Raw genomic sequence first — 27,745 nt, 5'->3', positions numbered from 1 at the left:
CTGACTCAGTTTAAATGTGGAGAAATGTAAATATACATATTTAAATGTGTGAAGCTGCATCAGAAAAAAAAAAATCTTATTAGCATGCATTTTCTGTGATTCAGGCTTGCTCACCAAATCCTGCAGAAATTTAAGAAGGGGTTTTTGTCCACAGACTGGGATCCCCCCACTTAACTCTGATGAGAGCCAGTGGCCTCCAAACCTTATTTTCCATTGTTCATTTTCTATTCACCTGGGGCACTGGGGATGTTTTAGCTTTTCCAGAGCTGGTTTTCAGATTAGCTGGCACAATGGTGGGAGTCACAACTCTTTAACACACTTTGGAGTTCTTACTTGTGGGACAAGGCTCACCCTTCCAAATTCCAAGCAAATAGTTTGCTCTTCGTGATTCAGACTTGGTTGCTGTCCTGTTGCTCATTTTTCCTTCGCGTGAATTTAGAATTCAGTGCTTCAGCCCCCAAAGCCTAACTGAACAACAGGAAACTGTGCACACATTCTCCATGGCAAATCCTTCTTGGAAAACCCTCATAAGGAAGTGGGCTGTCTGTGTAAAGATCTTACTTTATTGATGTGTTTGTATTTGATTTATAATCAAAATTGAGTCCACTTCCAGATTTTAATTGTGCCCCCATTGCATACTGGTAAGTGCTGGGCTACACTTTGCCCTCTGCTCCCTGCCCCCCACCCTCCTGGTTTCAGGCTGCTCCCCTGTGTGCGGCTGCCATTTACGGCCCCATCTTTTCTCATCACTATGAAATCTGCCAGGGCAAAAATAATACCTACGGTAATGTGAAGAAGCCTAATGAAGAAGCAACTCGAATTAGCAGCACAAAATCCAGAATCTTGACATGGGTTAGCTTGGGTAGACCAATCACTTTCAGGGAGAGCTGTGAAGTCGTACAATCTGAAACAGTAAAGTATTTTTAAAAAGTAGGCAACAGAAAGCAAGATTATGAGGAAATCACTCCGATGTTCACTTTCTTTCTAGTTTATTGGTGTCACTAAATGCTTAAACGAGAATATCCTCACAGTATTGCCAAACTGATTGTGTAACCACTCAGAAGCTTGATGACGAACCCCCCAACACTCACGATAATGCAAGTGGCATATATCTGGTAGGTTACCCATTAAACGACTATGACAGATCGTATTTCTGGTTAATTGTTAGTTCCTTATGACCTTAGACTTTGCCTGTGTATTTAATAACACCATCTGCTGTCTCGGGTAGCAATACCACCTTTTTTACGTGAGGATTACTGTTCTTACTTCGTAAACAATGGTGCTCAATGGGAGGTGTTGAAACTCCACCATAGAATTATTTTAATTATGCTACCTCTGCAAAGCTTGAAGAGAGAACTGCTTTTCTTCCTTATGCTGGCTCTATTGACTTCACCTAAAATATCATAATGGACATACCATAATAAAAGCATAAAAATGATTTCCAAGTTGTAGTCTTGGTCTGCAAGATGAAATGTTTTCCAAGAACTCGACTGTTATGTCTGTCCTGTTTGGCTTCTTCCAGACTCATTTCTCATAGTGTATAAATCTCTGGGAAATTTCCCAATAAAACAGACAATTAGGAACTAATTCCCACAAAGTGAAATGAGATGAGACTTTTTTTTTTTTTTTCATTTTTTTTAACCATCACTCAAGATTATACCTCTCCATTTGGGGGCATGTTGAGAAGGCTGCTCACGAACGAGAAATATCAAAATATCTACTGATGTGTCTTCTATAACAAGGCAGACGGTGACAGGTTTTAAGTTGGGCTACCTTTGTTTGGGAGCCACAGACAGAAGCACCTGTGAAATGAATTCTTGGTGGCTGGGGAGACGGGGTGGGGGGGAGCATTCACTTTTAATTTAACTAGGTTCATGCTGTACAGGGTACCGGACTGTAGTGTTGTTCTCCAACCCATGAATCACAACTTCCTAGAAAACAGGGGTTCTGCGGAGTGGTAGAACTGGTTTGTGCTGAACTGGTCTCTTCTGCACCAGGGGGCAGCTGTGCCTCTCTGAGTCAGGACAGACACCAGTCACCAGTTCCTTTGTCTACCTGTCCACTAACCCATTCCCAGCCTTGACCCCAAAAGGAGCCAAGGTGAATGGGAATTGCTACTTGATTTTACTAGGGAAATGACAGCTCCTTAAAGGTGAAAACTTTTTTGCAACAGTAATTTTTCATTCCTTAACATGGTGACACTACTCAAAAAGTAGGAAGGAGCATTGGAAGATAAAGCGCTCTAGGTCATGTGTACCTGATTTGGAACTGACTTTTGTGGCGAACTGTGACAAAGCTCATAGGATTGACCGTTAAAAGCCCAGCACCGACATGACCCATAACTTTATGCTAAAATATGGACACTTGACAGGGTAGAGGTTTGGGGGCTGTTTTTGGGGGGCGGGTAGTTAATTATGGGGAACCCGAGAGGTTGGCCTGAACACCCACCACATGAAAATAATCAAGAGGTCATCTGCCAACAGAAAACAACTTCGAAAGTATGGAATGTAGAATTCTGAGCCTAAACCACTTGACAGCATCCCAAAAAGGCATGTCCTGACATGTTTTCAGTATAAGAGGGCTCCAGCATTCCAGGCTTTTAAAAGAATGTCTCCTGTTACAGCTAAAAGGGGCTGCTTCTCCTTTTCCACACTCTGAATTCATGGAATCTGGAAGTCTGATTCTGGGACACTCACTTTCAAATATATTGAGTAATTTTTTAATATGAAAAGCAAGGAATATGGCTCTTTCTTGGTTTTAGAAAAATAGTTGAAACGCCCACACATAAGTGCTTCCCACCAACACCATTTTTGAAGTATACAGAACTTCAGCAACGTCATGAGGGTTTTGTCATAATCAGAGCCAAATAAATGAAACACAAACAGAACGTTATGAATGTAATACTTCACTATAGGTAACAAATTTAAAATATAAGGATTCCTAGAACTTATCTCCCCCAACATCCTTTATAAATTCAGTATACAGCCAGCGGAAAAGCTGCCCAGCTATTAAGCAGAGGAATCCTGGGTGAGAATACCAAAAAAACCCTCAAAACAAGTTTCCACATCCTGCTGATCTATCCAGCCAAATGCCTGTCAGTGTATGGAACAGTTTTTCGTTTTACTCAACTAAGGTCCTCTTGAGTCTTCTGAAGGGGCTGTCAATAGATATTGAATCTTTGCCCATTTTATATGAAGTATATACATATATACATAATCTTTGCCTATATATAGATATAGATATAGATATATACATATATTTAAAATAAGGCTGTCTCTTGTGGAAATAAATATTTTCCATTAAGCCTTGAGACACTTCAATTGGGCATATTAATGCTGCTACAGATGCTTTTGCCCTGGCTAACTTAAACTAAGCACAGACCGTGGCTTAGACACTCTTAGCTTGGGATCCTCGGGAGCCCAGACCAAGCAGACATAATGTTCTCAGATGATGGGATGATCTGGTAGCCACATGACTTCACAACTTTATTTTGATGGCACCAGGCCCCCCAAATAATGGGCAGACATTCATTGGTCACTCCTATGCATTGTTTTGTGATGCCACGTGTGTCAGAAGAATGTAGGGCTTGGGTTTGTCAAAGTCCCCTGTATGCCCATGAAATCGCGCACCGTGGGAAGGGTCTGGGTGGAAATGGCATCGAGTTCAGCGTCTCATCTCCCAGTAGAGAAAAACGCCAGCCCAGGGTGTCCAAGTGACCTGCCTCAGGTGATCTGCTGGGTGTGTGAACAGAACCTATGGTTCCTCGCCCACTTCCTATGTGGGTATTTACATGTATGTAAAAAAAGAACCTGGGAAGAAAACAGAAATAGAAGGTAGCCCACCAGTGGGCTGCAGTCCGGGAAACGTGGATTCTGGCTGTTGTTTATAGCAAAGTCTTCATTTCCCTGGTGCTCCAATAAATTGATAAAGTGAGCGGACATGACGTCTTAGTCATGGTGAAGAAGAACGAATTGATCTGTTAATGCAAATGTAGGTAGATTGATAGGTAGTGGAATAAAAGCAATCTGAAAAATGTCCAAAATCTAGATATCTCTGAAATGCTAAGAGATAGCCCCTAGGAAGTTCCCATGTGTGAAGTTCCCAGGCAAGTTTTCAGACCGGTTTCCTCACTAAGGAATTTGCTGGAAGGGCTGACAAGGCACGCCAACAAGTCCATCAAAGTTCATCCGTACTTGCATTTTAGCTGTGACCAGCTTTTTAGTAAACACACTATATTTAGGCAGTCGCAATAGGAAATCTGTTTCTCTATTTCTGTCCACTGGTGGTCTTTCGGCAGGGCACAAACTTGGGCTGTCTATTCTCAAGACAAGTTCGGCTTTCTTCTTCTCTGTGTCAACTCAGTTCTGAGCGTGAATTTGGATTGTCTCGATGATTCTGCACTCCCTTTGGCAAAGAGGCATTGCCATGTGGGCACAGGAGCAGATGTGCTAATGCACACTTACTCCAATTAATAAATTACAGCCCATGATGAGTCTTTTAAATTTTTCTTCCTTTTTTCCTTCTGCAGGGAGCCTTCTGTGTCTCCTCTGTACATAAAACTGACCACACACAAAATGGAGAAATAATTTTACTGTTAAATATTTAGATCTTTGGGTATAATTAGAATATCACCTATACACATAAAATAATTGTTTTAAATGACAATATTACTTTTTTTTCCCCCGTTCTATCCTTTGATGTGGAGAAGCTGTTGGGTGGGCCCTTAGTGCTTCTTTGGGAAGGACTGTTCCAGAAATAGGTATAATTTAGTGTGTTCCATTGAGGGGGTAAGTTCAGGGTCTTTCTACATTGCCATCTTGGACTAGAACTCCTTCTTCTTCTTTGTTTCTAAACACATTAGATGAGAGCAAGTAAGCTACCAGAACAGGTTATTGAAACCCCATTGGTAAAGGGCAAATTTTCCCACTGATTGGCATTCTTTTATAAAATATGTTTTCAGCTTGTCAAGAGAAAGTCAGTCTAGTTCACACTGGCTCACTTTTTCGTAAGGAATACAAACAATGACAATGAAGGTCTATTTGGAATAAGTTGTGATCATTTTGCTTCCTACAAGCCCTTTATAACCATGAAATGCTATGGAATATCTGACTTCGCTTTTTTTTTTTTTCTTTTTTCTTTTCAGGGCCCCCTAGCCCCTTGTATTTATTTGTCTGAGTGCAAAGTAGCCAGGATTGGAATCCTATAATAGGAATTAGATGATTTCATGGGATTTTCCTTTTTGTTCTTAAGGAAACATGTCATAAGGATCTAGAGGTGCAGTATTCCAATTTGGTGACTGCCCAAACCATATCCTTACCCAACTAAATTCCAGAATGGAAGTCTTTTATCTTACCACCAACATTGATTTTAATCTAAGGTTCATAAAGACCAGCACAAAATAGCTTGCCATTTAAGGAGTCCCATACCGGGCACGGCATAGCGGCAACTGTCCCTCATCTCTACCATCTCCCTCTATCTGTTGTGACTGTTTGCTGTTCTTTTCTTGCATGTCCTGTGAACTATCTTAGAATTGCTTTTTTTTCCCCTATAAATATAGATAGAGATTGGCGCATCTTAATATTCTCTTTGTTAACACTCACAAATGTTAACACTCCCTTACTAGTTTTCTATACTGTGCTTACGTGATTTTTTTTTAAATTCAAAATGCAGGTAGAATCTTCTAGACTATATCATTAGACAACAGGACTCATACCTGGATTTCAGTTCTGACACTCACCGTTAATGCTACTGTAGGCAAATCACTCCATCTTTCAATACCTTGGGTTTCTGTTTCTGAAAAAGGATGAGAAGATAATAAAATTTACGGTTGAAATATCTTTTTTGAATGTCCATATGAAAGGTATAATAAACATATAATAAACATAGGACAATCATATTATCCTTAACCTTTTAGAATTGTAACATCTTTCATTTTTTCAGTCCCCTTACTACTGAACGTGTATGCAAGAAAGTCACATTTTAAGTAGGTAAGCTAATGAAAGAAAATTCACCTTCTTAATATTTTCAAACATTATCCTTGAGGTTAGTTCACTATTGTGTCAGCATCTTCCTAGTGATATTTTTTAAAGGATTTTGGTGAGTGTCTTAAATATCCGTTAAACCCACATTCAGACATTTTTCCAGAAAAGTACATTTCATCATGCTCTTTCCAAAAAGTCAATAGCAGGGTTCTGGCAGCAAATGGCTGTTGAATCCCTTCCAGTTTTCCTACAAATTTCCTTGCAGACTGAGCAAGTGTGTGACCTCAATCTCTCCTTTGTCTGTATTTTTCACTTAGCGCTTTAAATTCTGACACAGTAAGTAGTTAGCCTACATCAAGACCCCAATTTTTACTCTAAACGGGGACCTATATATATGTTTACACATAGACTGGTGACTAACAGCTTCTGTGTATAATATGTGGGTGATTAAGAGCTCCTGTGATTTTATTTGGCCTGATTCTTAGACCCTCCACAGAGAGTTTATCTCCCCCACATGCCAAAATCTCTTTAATATCCGAATGCTTTCTGTGCACAGGGGAGGCAGGCTATAGGGAGAGGTCACACAGAGGGAAAGTATTTCTAAAAAAGTGTATTTGCAATTTGAAAACCAGTAGAACTGTCTCATAAAATGCTACTACTTAGAAGAAAGGCTCTTCTATCTATGACAGAAGGTTCATTTGTGTCACGACTCTCCATAGCGTGTACAGACGTATTCATGTAAACAGGTCTGTTCAAGTACTTATTTATAACTTTTTTTTTTTTTTTTTTTTTTTTTTTTTTTTTTTTTTTTTAAGTAGAAAAGCCCTGAGTAGCACATGCACTCTTCAATCTTACGGCAGTTTTGCCCAAGTACAAGGAGCTGAGGATGTTATCCACAGAATCCCAAATGACACACAGGCTGCCTTTTTTCCCTCCTCCTCCAAATATGCCGGGGTCAGAGTTTAAGAAGCTCTAGTATGGTTGCAACATCACGCTATTAATAGAAACTGCGCTCTGAAGAATGAAGGCTGTGATTCCACATGTGAATATAGGGTGAAGTGCATGAACTCACAAGCCTCCAGGAATACCACCTCGTGGACAGCACACACGTTGCAACCCTCCCCCAGCTGCATGTCCTTAGGGCAGAGTTCCCTCAGGGTCTTCTGGAAGGAACCTTTTTTTTTTTTTTCTTTACACTGCCCTGTGGACTGTCAGTACAGCGCTGTGGTATGTTAACAAGAGCATCTCCACTGGAGTAAGCTCCGGGGACGGTTCGGATTTTAGATGTTTAATGCTCACACGTGGAAGCCCATGTAAAAAAAGCCCATGTAAATTGGGAAGGGCAGATTCCTTCCACCCATAGAGCTATTGCTTAGAACTTCTCCCTTTGGCTAAACATCTGATCACTTCCCTTATTCCTGCTTTTTTATGGTATCATAATAAACAGCTTTCCTTTTGCTCTTAAACTGTGGATGATTTTTATTTTTCAAATCTTAGAAATTAGAGCTGGAAAGGACTGTTGCTTCATCTAGTCTCGGCAGAGGTGTTCCCCGTAGAATGTTTTCTTTAGTTCTTAAGACAAATTCCAGCATTTCAGCAATCTGGTTAAAACCAGCCTCAACCCACTGCCCCACCAACCCTTCCTGTGGCTTCCACCTGCCTGTCCACGTATGAATGTGCAGGAGTTCCCTGCAGCCAACCTGGTAACCTTGACTCTGTGTGGCAAAGAAGATCATAATGCTCTTCTGAAAGGACCTGCAGCCTTAAGCAAGAGGGCAGAGTCTACGTGACTAAAACATACCAACTTCCTCTTTCATAAGTCATCACATGATGAACTACAATTACAATTCCTGCCTTGTCTCTGCGAATTGCAGACGCATTGCCTCACCCTAGAAGCCCTGCTTCTGTGTGTGGAGGAGGCGGCTCTGGCTGCTGCAGCAGCCGCTTTGGAAGGGATCCAACTCCAGTCTGTGCCGGGAGGGAGGGCAGAGGGTGGAAGACGAAAACAAAGCTATGTTTACTTAGCATAGATCGATAAAGCTGCTTCGGAGCTACATGAAAGGCCAGGCAGCATGAAAGACTTTTGATACAATATAAGGAATTGCTGTCCCGGATCCAGGGCCAGCCTTAACCCCCTTGATCCCGGAGCCTTTTATGGCAAGGGAGACCAGAACTAAAATAGCCTCTCCATTCTCCAGCAGGCATTTCATTAGGGAAGTTACAACAACTCGGTTTCGACATTAAACTCCTAGTGTAAAATAAAAAGGAAATGCCCTTCATTTGGAGAAGAAAAGCTCCATTCTACAAGGATCCTTACTTAGTCCCTCTCAAGGCAGAATTTGTATCTCGGTGTTTCTATTTTGGGATAGAACAGCAAGCTTTCCCTTGAGGGTATTACAGTACCAGCTTGCAGGTAAATGAGTATAATGACACCAGGGCTCTAACACAGGGTGGGTTTTTTGTTTTCTAATCTTCCAGTCACTGCCTGGGGGCGGGGGGCATGTCTTGGGTGTGTCCAGATGGCTAGTTTGTCTGAGGCACAAAGCCTGGACCTTGTCCACTTCGGGCAGTGGCTCAGAGAGAGAAGTCACGTGCTATAATGAGTGGCACAGGGTCTCTCTGGAGAGCGACCGGAGGGACAGGTCCTGAAAGAGGCTCCAGACGGCAGGTACCAGGAGTGACCAAACCCACTGGCACCAGTTGCTCCAGGGAAGGAACTGGGCATGTCCAGTGCCCCCTGCTAGAGGAGGGTGAGGCAGGACTGCCATTGCAAGCAAGACCCGGGACCAGATGGGGGAGACCTCCATGGCAAGCACACCTTCTCTGGAAATCCCCAGAAGACATGCAGGGTTGGCCTGTAAAAACATCTCGGCCTGGCACTACGTTTTCTGCGCCACTTTCGAACAGGTTTCTTCATGCTGCTGAGGCAGCTCCCTCCACTATTTCGCTAAGGGTGTTTTTCCTCTTCCTTGTGGTTAGTCCTTTGAAGCAACCTGGCATTTTCAACAGCAACAACTACAGAGAAACGTCAGCAGGATTTTTTTCTCTCTCCACCTACCGATCCAGTGGTAGGCAAGATAATGTAATGAGTACCCTGCTCTTCCCACACGGGGCCAGCCCGTTCCCGTCTCAGCGGGCGCTGCGGGCCTGTTTTCCAACAAAAGCAGCTCCTAAGGGCCGCCCGTGCAGAGCCGAGGTGTCTGGGTCCCCACCGAGAGTGACTAAGCTGCGTCTGTTAGTAAGACTAAGACCGGCCAGAAGCGATTCACCATGGCACACAGCAGCTCCTCCTCCCGATAAAAGTGGGACACTCGAGCGCTCACTTCAGTCCCGGCACGGCCCGCGGCCGCCAGCACCCGCACAGCGCGGCGGGCCCAGCGGGCTCTGCGGCCGCGCCCCGCCTTCGCGCCAGGCGGGTCCGCGCCCACCGGGGGCTCCCCGGGCCCGGGCCACGCCGTCGGTCCCGCCCCACGACGGCGCCGGGGACTTCCGCCGATGGCCCGGGCCCGTACGACCCCACCGGCCTGCTGGCCGGCCACCCCACGGCCCGCGCGGACCCGTGCGCCCGCGCCCCCTCCGGCCCAAGTTTGGTCCCGAGGGCGGGGCCCGGAGGCCTCCTGTCGCCGGAGGGGGCGGAGCCTGCGCGGTGACGCGACCGCGCCGGCCGTAGATCCCGGATCCCTGGAATGTGCATTCGTTCAATGAGGCCGCCAGTGCCAGGGGCGCCGAGTCACGTCCGCGCGGAGCGTGCGCACTCGGCGGCGGCGGCGCACGCGGGCCCGCGGCTCTGCGCCCACGTCACGCGCCCGCCGCACAGTCCGACAGGAGGCGGTGGGGTCTGCCGGCGCGGCGAGTCCCACCCCACCCCCCCGCCGCCCCCGGCTCGGCAGGGCGGGCCGCTGCGGAGGAGGAGGGGAGGGCGGGGCTGAGGCTAGCGAGGGTCCCCAGGCCTTGGCCGAGCGGCGTGCGGACGCGGCCCCGGGCTCGGGCGCAGACTCTGCCGTTCGTGAAACTTAGGGCGCCGCAGCGCGCGCGTGCGTCCCGACGGGTGCGAGTGTGCAAGCGCCCAGTGTGAGTCCACACAAACTCCTCAGAACCAGAACTGAGCCACGCCACACTGACAGTCCCCGCTCTCGAGACTGACAGCGCCAGTCACCGAGGGGCTTTTGAAAACACGAGCACTAGGGCGATTTGGCCCAAACGTCCTGGAAGGGAGGAATGGGGACCGAGTAGTGGAGGCAGCCGAGCGTTGGGACGGCCGCGCCGCCTTCCCCTCGGGGACACCGGCCGCGGCGCTCTCGGGCGACGCTGACCCGCGGGCGGGCGCCTCGGAGCCGGCTATCCCGGCAGCGCTCGTTCTCTCCCCGCGCGGCGGGAGGGGGAGGGCGCGGGCGCGGGGGAGGGCGGGCGCGCGCGCGAGGGGAGGGGGCCCGCGCAGGCGCCGTGCGAGGCTGTCGAAGAATCAAGTCTGTAGAAGTGGAGCGGCCGCGGCGGCAGCAGCAGCAGCGACGGCGGCGGCGGAGGAGCAGAGGCGGGCTGGGCGCTGACGCGGGCGCTGGAGAGTGGCGACGCCGGGAGCTGTGAGAGAACAGCGGAGCGACCCGTGGCTCGCGCCGCGCCCGTGCTCCACGCCGTCCGGCAGCTGCCGCCGCCTCGGCGCGGCATGCCCCGCCGCTCGGGCTGAGCCTGCCCCGGCGGCCGCCCCCCGCCCCCCGCCCCCCCGGCCTCCCCGCCCCCCGCCCCGCACTCCGCGCCGGCCGCCGCCGCGACCTGCTGCGCTCCCCCGCGCCCGCGCGGCCCGTCTTCGCCCCGGTCTGGAGGCCGGCCGCGGCCCCGGCCGAGCTCCCGCCGCCGCCGCCGCCCCGCCCGCCGCGCCGCGCCGCCCCGCCGCCCGCCCGCGCCCGCGCCGGCCGGGGGGACGTGCTGCCGCGGCTGCAGCCCCTCGCCCCGCGCCCGCCGCCCCTCGTGCCCCGGGGGCGCTGCGCGGGCGCCGAGCCTTCGCGGGCTTTGCCGCCGCCGCCGCCGCCGCCTCTGCGGCCGCCGCCGCCGCTGGTGGGGGAGACGCGGGGTTGGGGGGGGAGGAGGGCGCGCGTGGTGCCGGCGGGGAGCGGCGGCGCCCCCTCCTCCTCCGCCTCCTCCTCCTCCTCCACCTCCAGCGCCGCGGGCTCCTCGGACATGGCCGCGGCGGTGGCGGTGGCGGCCGCGTCCCGGCGGCAGTCGTGCTACCTGTGTGACCTGCCCCGCATGCCCTGGGCCATGATCTGGGACTTCACCGAGCCCGTGTGCCGCGGCTGCGTCAACTACGAGGGCGCCGATCGCGTCGAGTTCGTCATCGAGACGGCGCGGCAGCTCAAGCGGGCGCACGGCTGCTTCCCTGAGGGCCGCTCCCCGCCCGGCGCCGCGACCCCAGCCGCCACCAAGCCGCCGCCGCTCTCGGCCAAGGACATCCTCCTGCAGCAGCAGCAGCTGGGCCACGGCGGCCCCGAGGCCGCCCCGCGCGCCCCGCAGGCCCTGGAGCGCTACCCCCTGGCGGCCGCCGCCGAGCGGCCCCCGCGCCTCGGCTCCGACTTTGGCGGCAGCCGCCCGGCCGCGGGCCTGGCCCAGCCGCCGACGCCGCAGCCGCCGCCCGTGAACGGCATCCTGGTGCCCAACGGCTTCTCCAAGCTGGAGGAGCCCCCGGAGCTGAACCGCCAGAGCCCGAACCCGCGGCGCGGGCACGCCGTGCCGCCTACCCTGGTGCCGCTCATGAACGGCTCGGCCACGCCGCTCCCCGCCGCACTCGGCCTCAGCGGCCGCGCCGCCGCCTCGCTGGCCGCCGTGTCCGGGGCCGCGGCCGCCGGCCTGGGCTCGGCGCAGCCCGCCGAACTGAGCTCGCACAAGCGTCCTGCGTCCGTGTCCAGCAGCGCGGCCGTGGAGCACGAGCAGCGCGAGGCGGCGGCCAAGGAGAAGCAGCCGCCGCCGCCCTCGCATCGCGGCGCGGCCGACAGCCTGGCCACCGCGGCCGGCGCCGCCGAGCTGGGCGCCGAGGGCGCGAGCAAAGGCCGCGGGCCGGGAGAGCAGGACTGGGTCAACCGGCCCAAGACCGTGCGAGACACGCTGCTGGCGCTGCACCAGCACGGCCACTCGGGGCCCTTCGAGAGCAAGTTTAAGAAGGAGCCGGCCCTGACTGCAGGCAGGTTGTTGGGTTTCGAGGCCAACGGGGCCAACGGGTCTAAAGCAGGTAGGGGCGGCTGTGGAGCGAGGGGACCTAGGGGAGAAAGGGGGGCGCAGAGCAGAGGAGGGGGGTGTTCTTTCCATTTACCGTTCTATCCCAGCCCAGAAACAACAAACACCCAACTTCCTGATCTGCCTGAGGCGGAACCAGTGCTTAGTGGCAACGTGTTCCTGTGCTGAAGCAGCACAACAGAGATGAGTCAGACTGGGCTGATAGGCACTGACACAGGGTTTTCCTTTCCCAGCACATTCTTGGATGGGAGCGTGAGGGCACCAGCCACCTTTTAACCTGTTGGGGGATGTTGGCGATCGTGTGCACAGTTCAGCCTGGGTACATGCATGCTTGTGTAGAAACAGGCCGTTGCATAGGTGCTGTGTTCTGTGGCCTTTTAAAATCCTGCCCCAGAGCCCCTTGAGTCTTAAGTGTTGTGAGTTGCACGTGCACTGGAAATTCATGTGAGATTTTCTGTACAGGGTTTGAGAGAACAGAAATTCTTTAGCGAGTCTTGTGTTAGTAAAAGAACCGTCCTTTTTGGTGCACATCCGTTTATTTTGTTTTTGTTTTTTCCCTTTTCTTTTCTCCCCCTGCCAGTTGCAAGAACAGCAAGAAAAAGAAAGCCTTCTCCAGAACCAGAAGGTGAAGTTGGGCCCCCTAAGATCAACGGAGAGGCACAGCCATGGCTGTCCGCACCCACAGAAGGGCTCAAGATCCCCATTACTCCTACATCCTCTTTTGTGTCTCCACCACCACCCACTGCCTCACCTCATTCCAACCGGACCACACCGCCTGAAGCGGCTCAGAACGGCCAGTCGCCCATGGCGGCCCTGATCTTAGTAGCAGACAATGCAGGGGGCAGTCATGCCTCGAAAGATGCCAACCAGGTTCACTCCACTACCAGGAGGAATAGCAGCAGTCCACCTTCTCCGTCCTCTATGAACCAAAGAAGGCTAGGCCCCAGAGAGGTGGGGGGCCAGGGGGCCGGCAGCACAGGAGGACTGGAGCCAGTGCATCCTGCCAGCCTCCCAGACTCTTCTCTGGCAGCCAGCGCCCCTCTATGCTGCACCCTCTGCCACGAGCGGCTGGAGGACACCCACTTTGTGCAGTGCCCGTCTGTCCCTTCGCACAAGTTCTGCTTCCCTTGCTCCAGACAAAGCATCAAACAGCAGGGAGCTAGTGGAGAGGTCTATTGTCCCAGTGGGGAAAAATGCCCTCTTGTGGGCTCCAATGTCCCCTGGGCCTTTATGCAAGGGGAAATTGCAACCATCCTTGCTGGAGATGTGAAAGTGAAAAAAGAGAGAGACTCGTGACTTTCCGGTTTCAGAAAAACCCAGTGATTACCCTTAACTAAAACTGCTTGAATTGTGTATATATCTCCATATATATATATATATACACATATATATATATATATGTATACTCACACACACACACACACACACTCACACACACACACACACACATATATATATATATATACATATATATATATATCCAAGACAAGGGAAATGTAGACTTCATAAACATGGCTGTATAATTTTGATTTTTTTGAATACATTGTGTTTCTATATTTTTTTTGACGACAAAAGGTATGTACTTATAAAGGCATTTTCTTCTTTTGTTAATGTTATTAGCATATCTTTGTGCTTTATTATCCTGGTGACAGTTACCGTTCAATGTAGGCTGTGACTTGCGCTGCTTTTTTAGAGCACTTGGCAAATCCGAAATGCTTCTAGCTGTATTTGTATGCACTTATTTTAAAAAGAAAAAAAAAAAAGCCAAATACATTTTCTGACATTGTAAGATTGCCTTACTGTCTGTTATTCCTTACTGCTGGCCCCTCTCTCAGGCCGGAGGCCAGTTGGTGGAGAAGGAAATGGAATGAGCGAAGGGGGCACTGTTGTGAAGTGGGCAGCATGCCACTGAGAAATGTCACCAAGTTTACCCCAAAACATTGTCCTCTCAGAGTAGCAGGAAAACAGATCTTTCTCTGTTTTGTTCTTACAGTTCAGTTGTTGGGATAGTGATGACTGCCTGAGAGTTGCTGCTGAGAGATTTTTTTGGACTGTGTGGTTTGGGGGAGGGGGGGATTTTTCTTTTTTTTGAAAGGCAAAGTTGACCACTGTTCACTGCCCACGTGATCAGTTGTAAGATTACAACGCTGCATGCTCGTTGGTTACATAATACACAATTCAGTGACTGAAGGGCGGTGATGATGGATGGTGGTGTGTGCAAGATGGCACTGCCGTCTTTGAGCAGAGCCCGGCTCCGCAGCGTCACCTTGTCTTTTTAAATACCCCAGAGCTCTGTTTGGTGGTGGTGGTGTTGTTTCCTTTGAAAAGAGTCACAAGAGAAGTTACAGTTCAGGTGAACTTGGAGATTGTGGGATTGGTTTCGTTTCTGTTTTGTGTTTCCTTTTGTTTTGTTTTTTATCATTTACCTGTAGTGCTATTGCTGTTGGTACTATCACCTACCCCTTGTTTCTAGTGAGTGCTAAATACAGTATGGTACAATGACAGTAACAGCGCGTGGTGCTGCCGGGACTGCCCGTGGGCATATCAGTGACAGCCCAGATGGGGGTGGAGGAAACCTGTAATTTCCTTCTTACGTGTGTTTGAAATACCAAGTGAATAATACTGTTCCTCTGGAAAAAAAAAAAAAAATGATAAACTAGTGAAAATTAAAGAAAGGGTTTTAATAATAGGCAGGCCCCACCTCTCAAACTATTCTTAGAAACCTTTTGTAAACTAATTTCTTTTGATTACTATTTTGCATCAGTAAAATGATTTTTTTAAACCAATAAATCATCTGTTATTAGAAATAGTTGTCTCACAGTGATACTGGTTTTTCTTTTGTGCTGTTACGATTTAACATTGACAGGAACACTATTTTAAATCCTTTTATGTTCAGGTGTTTGTAACTTGGCCCTATAATTAGGCTGAATCATGGCTTCAAGGTCTACTACAACTTACGTGTATCGTTTATGACCCAGCTTCTATTTTAATTTGAAGATAGAGATTGTTACCCTCTTTGGAGTCTTTTTTAGTTACGTTTTTATCTTTTTTAACTTGCTCAAATACTTTTTAATGGTCCGTTTATTAACACTTGAAAATCAGATACTGCACCAAATACAGTATTTTTGTTGTAGTGTTTTTAATGAGGGCACCTATTATTAATGCTGTGCAAATTCATGTTACCGGTCATTGTTATATTACAAACAGACTTGCATGATTAACCAGTTTGTTGTTACACTTTTTTTTTTTAATTGGCGCATCTATGACTCAGATCAGACTGGTTTCTCTTATGTAAATGCACACATGCAGAAACACAGAGACAATTTTACATGCCCATAAAGACGTGTGTAAAGAACTCAACTATTATGGTTTGTTGTATAAATGTGTATCTAAGCACTTTATTATAAACTGGAATTTGACCTCCTAGATTTTACAAGTTGATCAGTCATTTGACCTAATTCGTGGTAGCTATCTGTATGCTTTGCAGTCTCAATACAGATAAGCTTTCTAAAAAAGATTAGTAAAGAACCATCCTGCTGTTTTGAATAAGTCTATCCAGCTGTGGAAAAGACAACCTATGGTTTCTCTGTGCTGGTGTTTAGGGAGCGGGGGAGAACAGGAATAGCTTTAAAGGGCTGTGTGTTGAGGTTACTCCCATTAAAAACTAAGGTCTGCATGAGGCCGCCTGGCCCTTGGGTGGCCTTTGTGGAAGGCTTGCAGCTGTAAAATGTTGATCCGGGTTATTTTTCTGGCATTCTCTTAAGTTAAAAAGTTAACGCTGGGGCATGGGTTTGATCTTTTGTTGTACCTGATGGCAGTGCAGACATCCTCCACAGCTGGATAAAAATGTCAGAGAGCTACTTACTGTACATGGGCAGTATCCGATTTCAGATCCTAAATATTTCAGCTGTGCTTTTAATACTCAAAATATTAGGGGATGGGGTGTTGAAGCTTTCCCTTTTTTGCTTTAACATTTATAGAATTTAACAGATGTACTGTCTTTCATGTGGCCTCACATTAAAAGTTATGAGAACGTACACATGGTTTACAACTTTTACTATATACCTTTCCTTGGCCACCAAGTATTTTTAAAGTGTGCCACCGTTTAACCTTTACTTTTTTTTTAAGTTGAAGGTGATACTTTTTCTATATATGATGAAACTCATGTCAGCTGAAGTGAGTGTAATCTCAGATACCAACATTACTATATTTTAAAATCACGCTATGGAAAAATCACCTGCATTCTGTCATGTGTCAGATTTACAGTACCTTTTTTTTTCTTTAACTTTTAGCATTAAATAAAAATAAAATTGGGAGCACTGAACATTTTCTGAGGCCTTTTTTAATTTTTTAAAGTAAGCTCAGAATGGCTATTGTTTTAATCACTAATGGCGATGTGACCAAAGGATGTGTGGGTTTGGGGTTGGGGTTTGACTGGAACTGCAGGAGAAGAACAGGAGATAAAAGACCCAGAACAACAAGGCAACCGATGGTAGGGGGGTGGAAAAGTGCTAGGGAACGGGGAAAGGGCAACTGGATAAGGGAAACAGATAAAGAGAAGAGCTGAACAAAGTACAGCCCCAAAGCACTTGTTTATTTTTCAACTTGCTGTACCGCCAGCCACTCTGCAATCGTAGACTGGAAGGAAAAGATCCTGACAACACTAAAAAGGCTGTCGAGACATGGAGTTCCTCTCTGGAAAGCTCTGGAACGAAACGGCCATGATGGGCTGTGGGAAATGCACTGAAGACAAAAGAGGGGGAAAACAGCCTACCTTTTGGAAAGCTGTGTAATAAAGACAGAGCGAAAGCCAGGTGTGAGGTTTATTGGAGTCCTGAAATCTGAATTTATAAATAAGAGATAAGAGGTGGGAAGCACCAAGACCCATTTGCAAGACATCGGAAGACAGTTCCTAGATGTTTGCAGCCTTTTCATTTTATTGATCAATGGCTTGGCAGACTCCTAGGAAAGGAAGTTGTGAACCTGACAAAGAGTTTGAGGATAGGGTGCACACAAAACTGACTATGTGTTTTAAATTAGACAGCAACTGTTAATGTGTAGCCAAATATATTTTCAGTAGGGGTGGTCTGGGAACTTGGGGGACCCATCCCTATGTGTGTGTCAATAATTTTTTTTATTAGCCTGCTTAAGGCAGTTTTCAGGAAACTGTATTCTTAATAAGTTAATTATAGCTTATAATACACAACAAGATGTTTCATTTAGTAATCAGGTTAAAAGAAATGTTGAACTATTTTTTTAAATTAAAAATGCTAAATTTTATTTTTAGTAAAATTTAAAAGACTGCAGCTTGCAGAAGTCATTTTTAAAATATCAAAAGCTCCTCCCAAAGTAAACTTTAATGATTGCATTCAGTTTCCAGTTAAAAAACCAAACAAACCAGACTCTTGATGTGGCAGATGTCTTTGTTTATTCCCCAAAGGAGGGAAAAAGTTAAAGGGAAAATACAGAACTCCTTTTAATTCCTAGACTTAAGTCCCTCGTTACACAAAGTTTTGCATATGATTTATAGATGGTTTTATTTGGTTAGTGAAGAGTAAAATGTTTCTCTTCCTGATTCCAAAGTGTGTACGTGGAATCATTCAGAAAAATGTTCAGTCGTGTGTAGGCCACTAGAAGTCCTGAGTCACCCTCATTTGCTTGCCTTCTCTTCGTAGGGAACAGTGTGAGAAGACACGCCTTTCCTCTGTCACAGACCAAGGTCAGAGGCACCAATGAATGGAATACATATTTACCTACTTCATCATCTGGGGTTCTAGAAATGAGAGGCGTGGGGGATGCTGTTTAACTCCTTCAGTGCCAACCGTTAGGCCTCTGACAGCAACAGTATTGATTACAATCAAATAGAAATTATGGCATAACTTCCCAGATTATTAATAATCTAGAGGCTTTGTTGCTGTTCCCGTTGACTACCTGCATTTTCCTTCAGTTATGAGTCCTGATAGTAATTTAAAAGGCACACAAATACACAAGAAGTCAATTTGTAAATTCAGAGATCAGAAGGTAAAAAGTGACTGGATTTATGGATTATCTGTGGATTTATTTCTCTGTTAATCCCCAGATAAGACCATAATTAGGGATATCCATACTATCCCTATTTACCATTAACTAATTCATACCTAATTTAACAGTGAACTTTGTTTTAACCCATTAGTTTGTTGTTACCTGCTCCTTCAGTAGGTCGATACAATTTCACATGGTTGATTTTAAAAAGCTTTCCTTTTTTAATTTGAGATATCATTTATTTAAAAAAATTTTTTTTAAATCTTAGAATCAAAATCTACATTGGCACTGATCTTTATCACAGAATATTGTGTGCTTCTGTATGGCACTAAGTGGCATAAACCAACCCATACAAGCTACAGAAAAGATATTCTGGGGCAAAAACGTATGCCGTGGGCAAAATCATTTCTAGAATCATGTGGACATGGGATCCTATAGCTATTCTTTTATTTTGAGTCTAAGGAACAATTGAGTGAAGTCTCCCTAATAGAACAACCCTATCAGAATGGTATAAACAGTTTCTTCTATTATGCAGATTTAAATACTGCTTTGAAAAAAAAACGTAGCCCTTTAAAACTCAAAAGTCTTCGTAGAATGAGTCTAGAGTGCATGTCAAATTCATCACAAAGTCAGCCATGAAAATCCTCTAGGAGGTGATTTTCTTTTGGGTCAGACAAGGTCTGGATAAGAGACTACAGAATTCCTGGTTTAAACTGGAAGCTTCAATGCACTGGTTGATCTCGTCTTTTGAATGGACTTTAGAAGTTGGATTGCATAACTGAACAGCCTCCTCCGGCAATTCAGCAGAAGCCCTTGATGCTGAAATAAGACATCCTATACAGAGTAATAATGCTCCATTTGAATATTTCTAAATATGCTTTGCATTTGGAGGAAAATAAACTGTATTATATAATCTGTGGATCCCACACCTAACCACTTAGCAGTGACTATTTCATTCTCCCTATCACTATCACCAGTTAACATCTGGATGCCCATGAGGGGACAGGCATCATGCTCAACCATAGAGTCACGTTTTGCTGCGTAGGTACTTAGACAGCAAGTTTAGCAGATAAATATTTGGGTCATTGCCTATTTCTCTGCCTTTTGGAAAATCTCTTGCCCCTGACAGTTGGAATCCAATAATTTGAGCTCTGTAGGTGGCTATTTATATTGCCAGGGAAAATAAGTCCAGAAGCACTTCATCAGAACTCAGGACCTAAATTTATTTTAATGTATAGTAAGAGTTCATTAAAAGTAAGTTTAATGTATAGTAAGAGCTTCTTAAAAGAGCTTCAGATTACTGAGCCTTCGCCTTCGTTTACTGTTTGATTTTAAAAATATCAACCACACCAGTAAGAGTTCTTCTGCGGAGAAGTGAAACATAGGAGTAGGGATGGCCTGGGTCTGAATAAATCAGCATTTTGTTTGTTGCACACAGACTTGGCTGGGGGCCTCCCGTGTTCTCCAAAGCCTGAGAAGACTATGCCTGCGCTGCCAAACAGAAACAGGCTAAAAGCCTCCTTACCTCCATTTTTATTTCTGCCTCCAAACAGCCATTCCATTAACTTTTTTTCGGTGATAAAAGATAAAGATTTTTTGTGCCCCATACACAACTGAAATCAGAATTTCACAGGAGGGTCACAGTCATTAGAGAAGTTTTAGAATACTGGTCTCTGAATAAGCACCATATGGGTTGTCGCCGTGATTGCTTGACACCTAGGAAGCAGGCACATGATTCTAGGCTTTGAACAGCTGGGAGCCTAGGCCCCAGCTCTCTGCGAGCTTGAAGACCCTTCCACGGATCGGGAGGGACATCAGCTCGCGTGATGAAGGGCCCGGATGGAGGAAAGTTCACGCGTTGGTTTCCTTGCAGGAGTCTGGGAAGTCCGGCGAGGGCTAAATTCTCACGTGGAGGACTGGGTCTCTCTAGAACTTCCGCCTGGAACCTCGGGAGGACTGTGACATGGGGACGCAGTCCGAGGTCCAAAGTGCTTGCACACAAGAAACTCATTAGGCACAGCAGGCCACGGTCACGCATGAAAGGGGCCGCCAGACCTCAGTATCTTCCTACAGATCAAGAGGCCATTGGAAAACACGGGGGCCAGGTCAACATCGTCAAATGGCAGCTTTTCCTTTTTTTTTTTTTCCACTTTTTACCACGGCTCACAGCGGCGTTTCTGAAAAGGAAGAAAACAGCCGCCCATGCTGCCAAGCCCTGTTTACTGGAGGGGAAGGAAAGGGGAGGAGGCTCCCCGCTCTCCAGCGGCCTGCGTCGGGCCCGCGACTCGAGGAGACCCACTGCGGTTTGCAGCGCGGCGCCCTGACTCACGCCGCGCCGGTGTTTATTTATCCCAGAACTGGTGCCGGGGCCGCCGTCGCAGCGCCTTCTCCCCGCGCCCCGCTCTGCGCACGTGGGGCCGCGCGGCGGGACCCCACGGGGGCGGTGGCGGCACCCGGGACCGGCCAGCCGGCCAGCTGCGCGGCTATAATTAGCGAGCAGCCGCGGCCGCGCGCCCCGCCCGCGTGCCCGCGTGCCCGCGAGGACCGTGCGCGCGCGCCCCCGCCCGCGTGCGTCCCCGGCCGCGCGCTCTGGACCGGTTACCGCGTCGTGAACCAAATAAAGTAAAGGTCTGGCTCCTGCGGGGCGCGGCGAGCACGCGGCGTGCCAGCCACTCAGGGGCGTGGCGAGCCCTCGGCTGCCCAGTAAAGATCCCCCGCGCGTCAGCAGGAGCTTTGGCTGCGGCTGCGAGGGTCCCTGACGCGCTGCCGGCTGTCCTGGGTGGATTTTCTAAGTTGAGGAGGGCACATGACAAGAGCTGCCCCAAATGTCACTCCCTTTTTGGAAATCATGATGCTGCCTTTTTTTCCCCCCCTAAGACTGTGGCTATAATAAGGCAAATGTTCCGTACTGGTGGAGTAAACACTCGCATTTAAGGGGCATCTGTCTTCAGCGAAAGCACACCGATGCACGGTGCGTGTCCATAAAAACGTGTTTATTAAGCAGACCTCGGGACATGCCCATATGCGTGCTGCAGAGTCAAAGTACTGTTCACAGCTGACTGCCTAAAAGGGAGTTGCCTTTTTTACAGAAAAACCCTTCTTTCAATTAGAACAACACCAAAGAAATTTTTCTCTCATCATCGTTGTTAATTATTAAATCTAATACTCTGCAGGAGCATCTCGAAAAAATATATACAAGCATGGCCCCCATCCTTTTAAAAAATGACACCAAAATGCCATTTGTTACCAGTCGGGGAGGGGGGGCAAGGAACCTCACTGTGGACTAAGCGCTGTATGATAATTTTAGTCATTGTTTAAAAGTGATTGCAGTAGATGGATGGGCAGCTAAAAAAAAGAAGAAGAAGAAGAAAGAAGGAAGAAGAAGAAGGAGAAGGAGAAGAAGAAGAAGAAATAATAAATAAAGCTGTGCTCCAGGCTTGAGAATACCTAGACACAAGTCCAGCAAAACACTTCCTTTACCGATGTATATTTCTTTCCAGACATCAGGCACAAAAACATTTGAGAAGCTTGTGATGAATTCCGACAGAATAGCCCACTCCTCATATATTTTATCGAGGAACTCGGGAGGCTTCTCAGGTTGCCGCTCGGTTCCTAGGAAGCTATTCTTGCTCTTTTCCTGTGACTGTTGCTCTTGACACGGTGACACGCGAGTCTCCTGCTCGGCTCCTTCACGAAGATCTTTGAGAGGGAATCATGCTGAGAGAGGCTTTAGGAGAACAGGCCTCAGGACTGTCCAATTCTGTACCAGATACACAACACCGGAGTAGAGGTCAGAAAATCTTCAGATTTTCTTGGGCTTTGTGTGGCCATTTCAGGTAATTCAATGAAGTTTGGTGCTTCTATTTGCAATTATTATTATTATTTTTTTAATTGCCATGTACTTAACACTGTAGGGGCAAAGGGGTCAGACTGGGCTATCTCCATGATGGCTGTTTGGTTTTTCATCTGTGAGCCAGACCTGAGAAAGCACTGGATGTATATGATACCCATTAGGACTTGGGCGCGGTGAATGTGTACCACTGAAAATACAGATTCTTGGTTATTGTATCAAAGGGGGAACTAGCAAACGGTCATGAAACACTGGAGAGAAGGGGCTCCCCCTGCTGTCATCATAGAAGATGCATCGTCTTTCTGGCTAGAGTCTGGTACCTAGGACACCCACCCAGTGTAAAGTGTAGCAGCAAATGATTCCTGAAGGTGTCATTCCCTTGGGGTATGTACCGTTCTATTGGAAATAAAATAAAAATACAGAGCACAGATGAAGGAAATGAACACTTTTCTTAAGTTTCTAGGCGCTGACTCATTTACTGAAGGGCCAGTTTCCAAAAACCACCATAAACCACCAAAATGGCTAACCCAAGTCCATGGATGGCTCTAAAGGCAGGGGTGGTATTGGCCACATGGTGGCAGGTCGGAGGTGGGAGGGGGGTTGATTGAGGATACATTTAAGCCTATCATGGTTTTTAAAACAATCAATCCATTTCGGATGAAAAAGAAAAACAATCCTTCCCTGAATTTTGACCTTGCTAAAAATGTCGGATGAGTAAAAAAGCGTTTCATTTTCTTGTAAATCACACTTCTCTGCACATGGGTCTTTATCTCCATAGGTAGACCTCTGGAGCTCATGACACCACATATTTGTGGTCCTGGAAGGAACTCACTCAAGTCTCAACGACACACGTTGCCTGAGCGGATTGTCAGCCACAACCAGACTGAGCTAGGGGTCCTTCGTGTGTGTGTTTGCTGACAGGCTGGGGGCTTCGATGGACTGAGTCCGGTCGGAACTCTGGAGCTCCAACCCTGGCTCCGTCTCTTCCTAACCTTAGTGTTTAACCCTCTGACCTCAATTTAATTATCTGTGAAATGGGTTAAGGATATTATTTACCTCATAGAGTTGTTGCGGGAATCGAATGACAGGGGTCTAGAACGCGCATACCTTGGGAGCCAGCACGTATGAGGGGCTTGGTGAATTTGGGCACATCACCCCGCCATGCTGGGCTTTGTGTTGGAGTTCGAGAGTTATTTTGAAACGGTGTCTTCAAGTTGGCTTCCAGAAACCCCTTTCTTCCTTCCCCCAGCTCACTGACTCAGGTCGCTGGATGGAGTGCCCTGGGCTCAGTCCTCAGATGGTTTTTCTCTCTGTCCACTTACTCTCGGTAATCTTGTCCAGAATCAAAATAATTTGTTTCAAAATAATATTTATGTGCCGACTCCAAATACCTCTGCCCTTGCTCTCCTGTCCCGAGTCCTGCACATCTAGCCCCCCTCCCCCAATCCCCTTCTCTCAGGCCTTTATCTCGTACTCAGTGGCTGTCCTTCCAGTTGCTTGGGTCACAGATCTCGCAAGGCTGTTTACTTCAGTTTTTCTCACACACCTTCCATCCAATCTCAGCATATCCTCTTGGCTCTACCTTCAAAAAATGTAATCCTGGATCTGATCACGTCTTGCCACCTGGTTGAAACTGTCATCATCTCTTGTCTGAAGCAACGCAGAAGTTTCTGAACTGTTCTCCCAGCTCCTGCCCTTCTTCTCTGCAGTCTATTTTCAATTTGGCAGCCAGAAAAAAAAAAAAAACAACCTTAAAAATATTGGCCTGATCTTGTCTTTCCTTCACTCAAACCCCTGCAATACTTTTCTATCTCATTTAGAGTCAAATGTATGGTCTTCCACGAGCCCGTGCTACCTCTCAGGCCTGGCTCGGATCCTTGCTTCCTCCACTTTAGCCACACCGTCTTCACTGCTTCTGGCCTCAGGGCCTTTGCGTTTGCTCTTCTCGGTTTGGAATGTCTTCAAAATGTAGGCATAGCTCAGTTGCTCACTCCCTTCGGGTCTCCGCTCAATGTTCCTGCTGCTGCTGTAACAAATCACCACAAATGTAGTGCCTTCAAACAACACACAATTACTATCTTAGAGTTCTGGATGTTGGAAGACTACATTGAAGATGCTGACAGTGTTGGTTCTTTCTGGAGACTTTGGGAGACGACCTGTCTCCTTGCCCTTTCCAGCTCCTAGGGGCCGCCCGCATTCCCCAGCTCATGACCCCTTCGGGCCACCACTCTGCCCTTTTGCTTCTGTCCTCACGTTGCCTCCTACCTCCCCTTAGAATTACATGGGGCTCAGCTGAGTAGTTCAGGATACTCTAGTCATCCCAAAATGCTTAACTTAATCAAAGTAAATTCTCTTAACCCAGTAACATCCCATATATGCAGGTTCAGGATGTTAGGACACATATATCTTTTGGGGGGGGGTCATTATTCAGCTTAGCACATCCCACCCTATCCCCCCCCATTCCCTCTTCACTTCTTCCCCTTGGCACTGTTCCCCATCAGACACTGAATACATCTGTTGCTTTATAACTTTTTGTCCCCCCAATTGCACCCCAACCCCTGGATGCCTTAGAGTGTAAACCCCACAAGGCAGGGCAAAGCATTCCCTGTGGCATCATAGTGCGTGGTATGTGAATGTTCTCAGTAAATATTTGTTAAAGCCATAAATTTAGTCTCTTATGAGGGACGTGTGGTGCAAAATAGTAAACAATAAGAGAAGAGTCATAAAAATGTATTGGGAAGATTCAGCGGAAACACGGTCATTCGGCTGGAGAGGACCAGGAGGACTGCATGGAGGAGGAAATTGAGCAAGGCCAGCCACAAGGCAGGGCTTGCCAGAAGGGACCAGGAGAAGGAAGAGGGATCAGCTCAGTGGGATGGATCGTGGGATGGTTAAGCAAGCACAGGGATCGTACAGAAACTGTTCAGCCAGGCAAGAGGGTCCACGCAGGCAGACTCAGGGTAGCAAAACTGGGAAGAAAAGGTCAGGGGCATATGCCCACAAAACACACCAGAGTCCGAGTTAGAAGGGTGATGTACCCCGACCTCCATCATCTTTTCTCTCCCCCAACACCTGAGATCTCACTACTCAGGGCTTCCCCACAGGCCCTCTGTGGACAGGATCTCTCTGATAGGCCTTCTTGAAATGCCATTAAATCGCACCCCTCCACCTCCAGAGTTCTCAGTCCAAAACCACACTGCACAGAATCTTCCCCCACTGCCTGCAGTGGGAATGCATTTCCAGCCATTTGTCCCTTCCAGCTTCAGTCACCAGTTTCCATGGTTCTCCTCCGCCCAGCCCCAACGTGGGGATCTGTGGCCCATTCTTGGCCCTGGGGGAGAGGACAAAGGAAGGTGATCAGGTTCCAGGAACTGGAGAGAGACTGATGTGGAGAGGCCTGAGGGTGTCCAGTTCTGGTCTGTCTGTCTCTGGCAGCAAAGGCGAAGGCCAGTTGTATCTAAATTAACTGAATGTATGTGTCACGAAGCGCACCATGGGCAGGGAGGAAATGCAAATCCCTATGGCATTAGGTCTAGAGTCAAGAGTGTGACAAAGCACTGTAGGCTCCAGGATCGTGTAAAAAGACCGACTTGTACTGCTCACCCTGATATTTCTCCACCTCTAGAAACTTTACCTTACATGAAGTTAGGGACCCACTTCCCCTTACAGATAACTCACAAAAATATCAAGACAGAGACCAGCTTCTGGACAGCTTTTCTCTGGTTGTCTGTGAAGTATTGACCCAATACTGTTCCCTCAAATCTCAAGCTCATCCTAAGGACACAGCTTTGCCTGGGAGTTGACTTTGGTGCCAATTACAAGACCTGGGGTCCCGTTTCTACTCAGCCTTGAGGAAATGTTATGCTTGGGTTTGCCATGGGCTCCAAAGTGGGGGACAGGAGGCCACAGGCACCAGGAAAAACTGCAGACTTCCTCCCCACAAGGCCGGGAGAACCTAGGGATAGGCTACCGGGGAGGCCAGTCCCCATAGGAAGGCCACAAGAGACCAAGAAGTCTGAAAACAGATCCCCAAAGAGGCTTCTTCCTTTGGGCACATCTGACAAGAGCCTGGAGGTCCCCTTGCTACTATATAAGGTGTGGTAAAGGGAGTGTGTAAAACCAAGAGGGTCTTATTTCAATGAGCACTAATAATTGCATGTGGGATTGCTAATATGGGAGCTAGTGTCCCACTGTTTTGTTCTCCCTGGGCCACAATGAATGTATTTCTAGGTCACCATGGACATTTGGGAAGACATGGTCACTCTACAGGGGGTGGGGGGAACAAGGGCACTGCACTGAAACCCCTCTGCCCTCTGCTCCTATGTCCCACCAAGAAGGCTCACATCTGCCTCCATCCCTAGGCCAGTCCAGGCATGATGAAGGACTTGGGAGTGCCTCTCTCATCCCAGGGTCACCTTGTGCCATTGAGCTCCCATGTGACTCCCTGAGTCTCCTTCCCTGCCCTGTCCTAGCACCGCTGCCCCTGGAGAAGGCTTCTAGATGGCTCCATGACTCCTCAGTCATAGCTCGAAACTACTCTCTCACTTTCTTGGCCATGCTGCCCAAGTCCACAGCCTGGGCTCTCCCTTGGTCATAGCGTCAGGTGCTTCTTGGTTGTCCTGGCCTCTAGGCCCCCTCTAGGGCTGGAAGTCTACCTTAAGTCCCAGTGCATGGTAAGGTCTCTGCTGCTTGTCTGGTTTCTTTCCCAACATCTCCTCGGGGATGGCTTTCTACCCCAGGTTCCCTGTCATCAGGCCGTGCTCACCTGTTGAGACTCTGGGTTCCATGGTGACAACCTCTTGTGAGATGGTGCTTGAGACTCTCAGAGATTAAGGCTCCCTGCCATCATCTCCCAAAGCAGACTTTGCCACCAAATAAGTTGAACTAGAGCTTGTCCTATCTTAGTGGACATGTCTTATGCCATCATATTGATCAGGGTTCTTCAGAGAAACAGACACACATCGGCACATACATATGTATGTGTATCTCTCCTATTCTGTGATGTATATTTTATATAGATAGATACAGACAGAGAGATAGATTTTTAGTAAATTGACTCAAGCAGATTATGTGGCAGGCTGGAATTCCATGGAAGGGCTCACGCTGCAGTCTGGAGTCTGAAATCCGTAGGCTGGAAAATCAGGCAGGGTTTCCACATTGCAGTCCTGAGGAGAATTCCCTCTTCTTCAGGAAACCTCAGTCTTGGCTCTTGGGGCCTTCAACTGATTAGACGAGGCCCACCCACATGACCGAGGGCAATCTGCTTTACTCAAAGTCCACTGATTGAAGTGTTCGTTACACCTAAAACATACCTTTACAGCAACATTTAGACTGGTGTTTGTCCAAACAACGGGTAGGCATGGCCTACTCAACGGGACACATAAAATTAACTGACGAGGCCACCTTCTAAGTTCCCTCTCGTCCCCCTCAGGCCTCCCCAGATCATGATGCTTCTATCAGTTATGATGCTTTCAAATGCAAAGTTGCAAGCGATCCTATTCAAATAGGCTCAGACTATAAAGGGGGCTCATTGGCTCTTGGAACTGAAAAACCTAGGGGCAGGCCAGCTCTGAGTTTGACCTACTGCAGGTTTGAGACCACATCTCCCTGGCTGTCTTGGCTCCACCTTCCCTGTGTTGACGCTATCTTCAGGCAGACTTCCCTTGAG

The 27,745-nt window shown here is 47.9% G+C and overlaps 1 protein-coding gene and 1 long non-coding RNA gene across 3 annotated transcripts; one reads left to right on the top strand and one right to left on the bottom strand.

The window, feature by feature from the left end:
• Nucleotides 1-1,355: 1,355 nt before the first annotated feature.
• LOC125084585 (uncharacterized) lies at nt 1,356-12,368 on the bottom strand. Its single transcript, XR_007122649.1, has 3 exons — nt 12,283-12,368; nt 5,738-5,793; nt 1,356-4,559 (listed from the first exon to the last, which is right to left on the bottom strand). It is a non-coding gene; the product is annotated as an uncharacterized LOC125084585 (long non-coding RNA).
• On the top strand, nt 10,911-16,530 carry IRF2BP2 (interferon regulatory factor 2 binding protein 2). 2 transcript variants are annotated; one of them, XM_047702087.1, is made up of 2 exons: nt 10,911-12,153; nt 12,787-16,530. In XM_047702087.1, exons 1-2 carry the CDS (start codon nt 11,157-11,159, stop codon nt 13,500-13,502), a joined length of 1,713 nt encoding a protein of 570 aa, XP_047558043.1. In that variant the 5' UTR covers nt 10,911-11,156; the 3' UTR covers nt 13,503-16,530. The 2 variants fall into 2 exon arrangements, with proteins under 2 accessions (XP_047558043.1, XP_047558044.1); XM_047702088.1 differs by having other exon boundaries at nt 10,911-12,201.
• The last annotated feature ends 11,215 nt before the right edge of the window (nt 16,531-27,745 follow it).

Source organism: Lutra lutra, chromosome 14 (assembly GCF_902655055.1).
Source record: "Lutra lutra chromosome 14, mLutLut1.2, whole genome shotgun sequence".
In the NCBI taxonomy this organism is placed as follows: domain Eukaryota; kingdom Metazoa; phylum Chordata; class Mammalia; order Carnivora; family Mustelidae; genus Lutra; species Lutra lutra.
The sequence above is the reverse complement of the archived record's forward strand: the minus strand, read 5'-3'. Positions and strand labels throughout refer to the sequence as shown.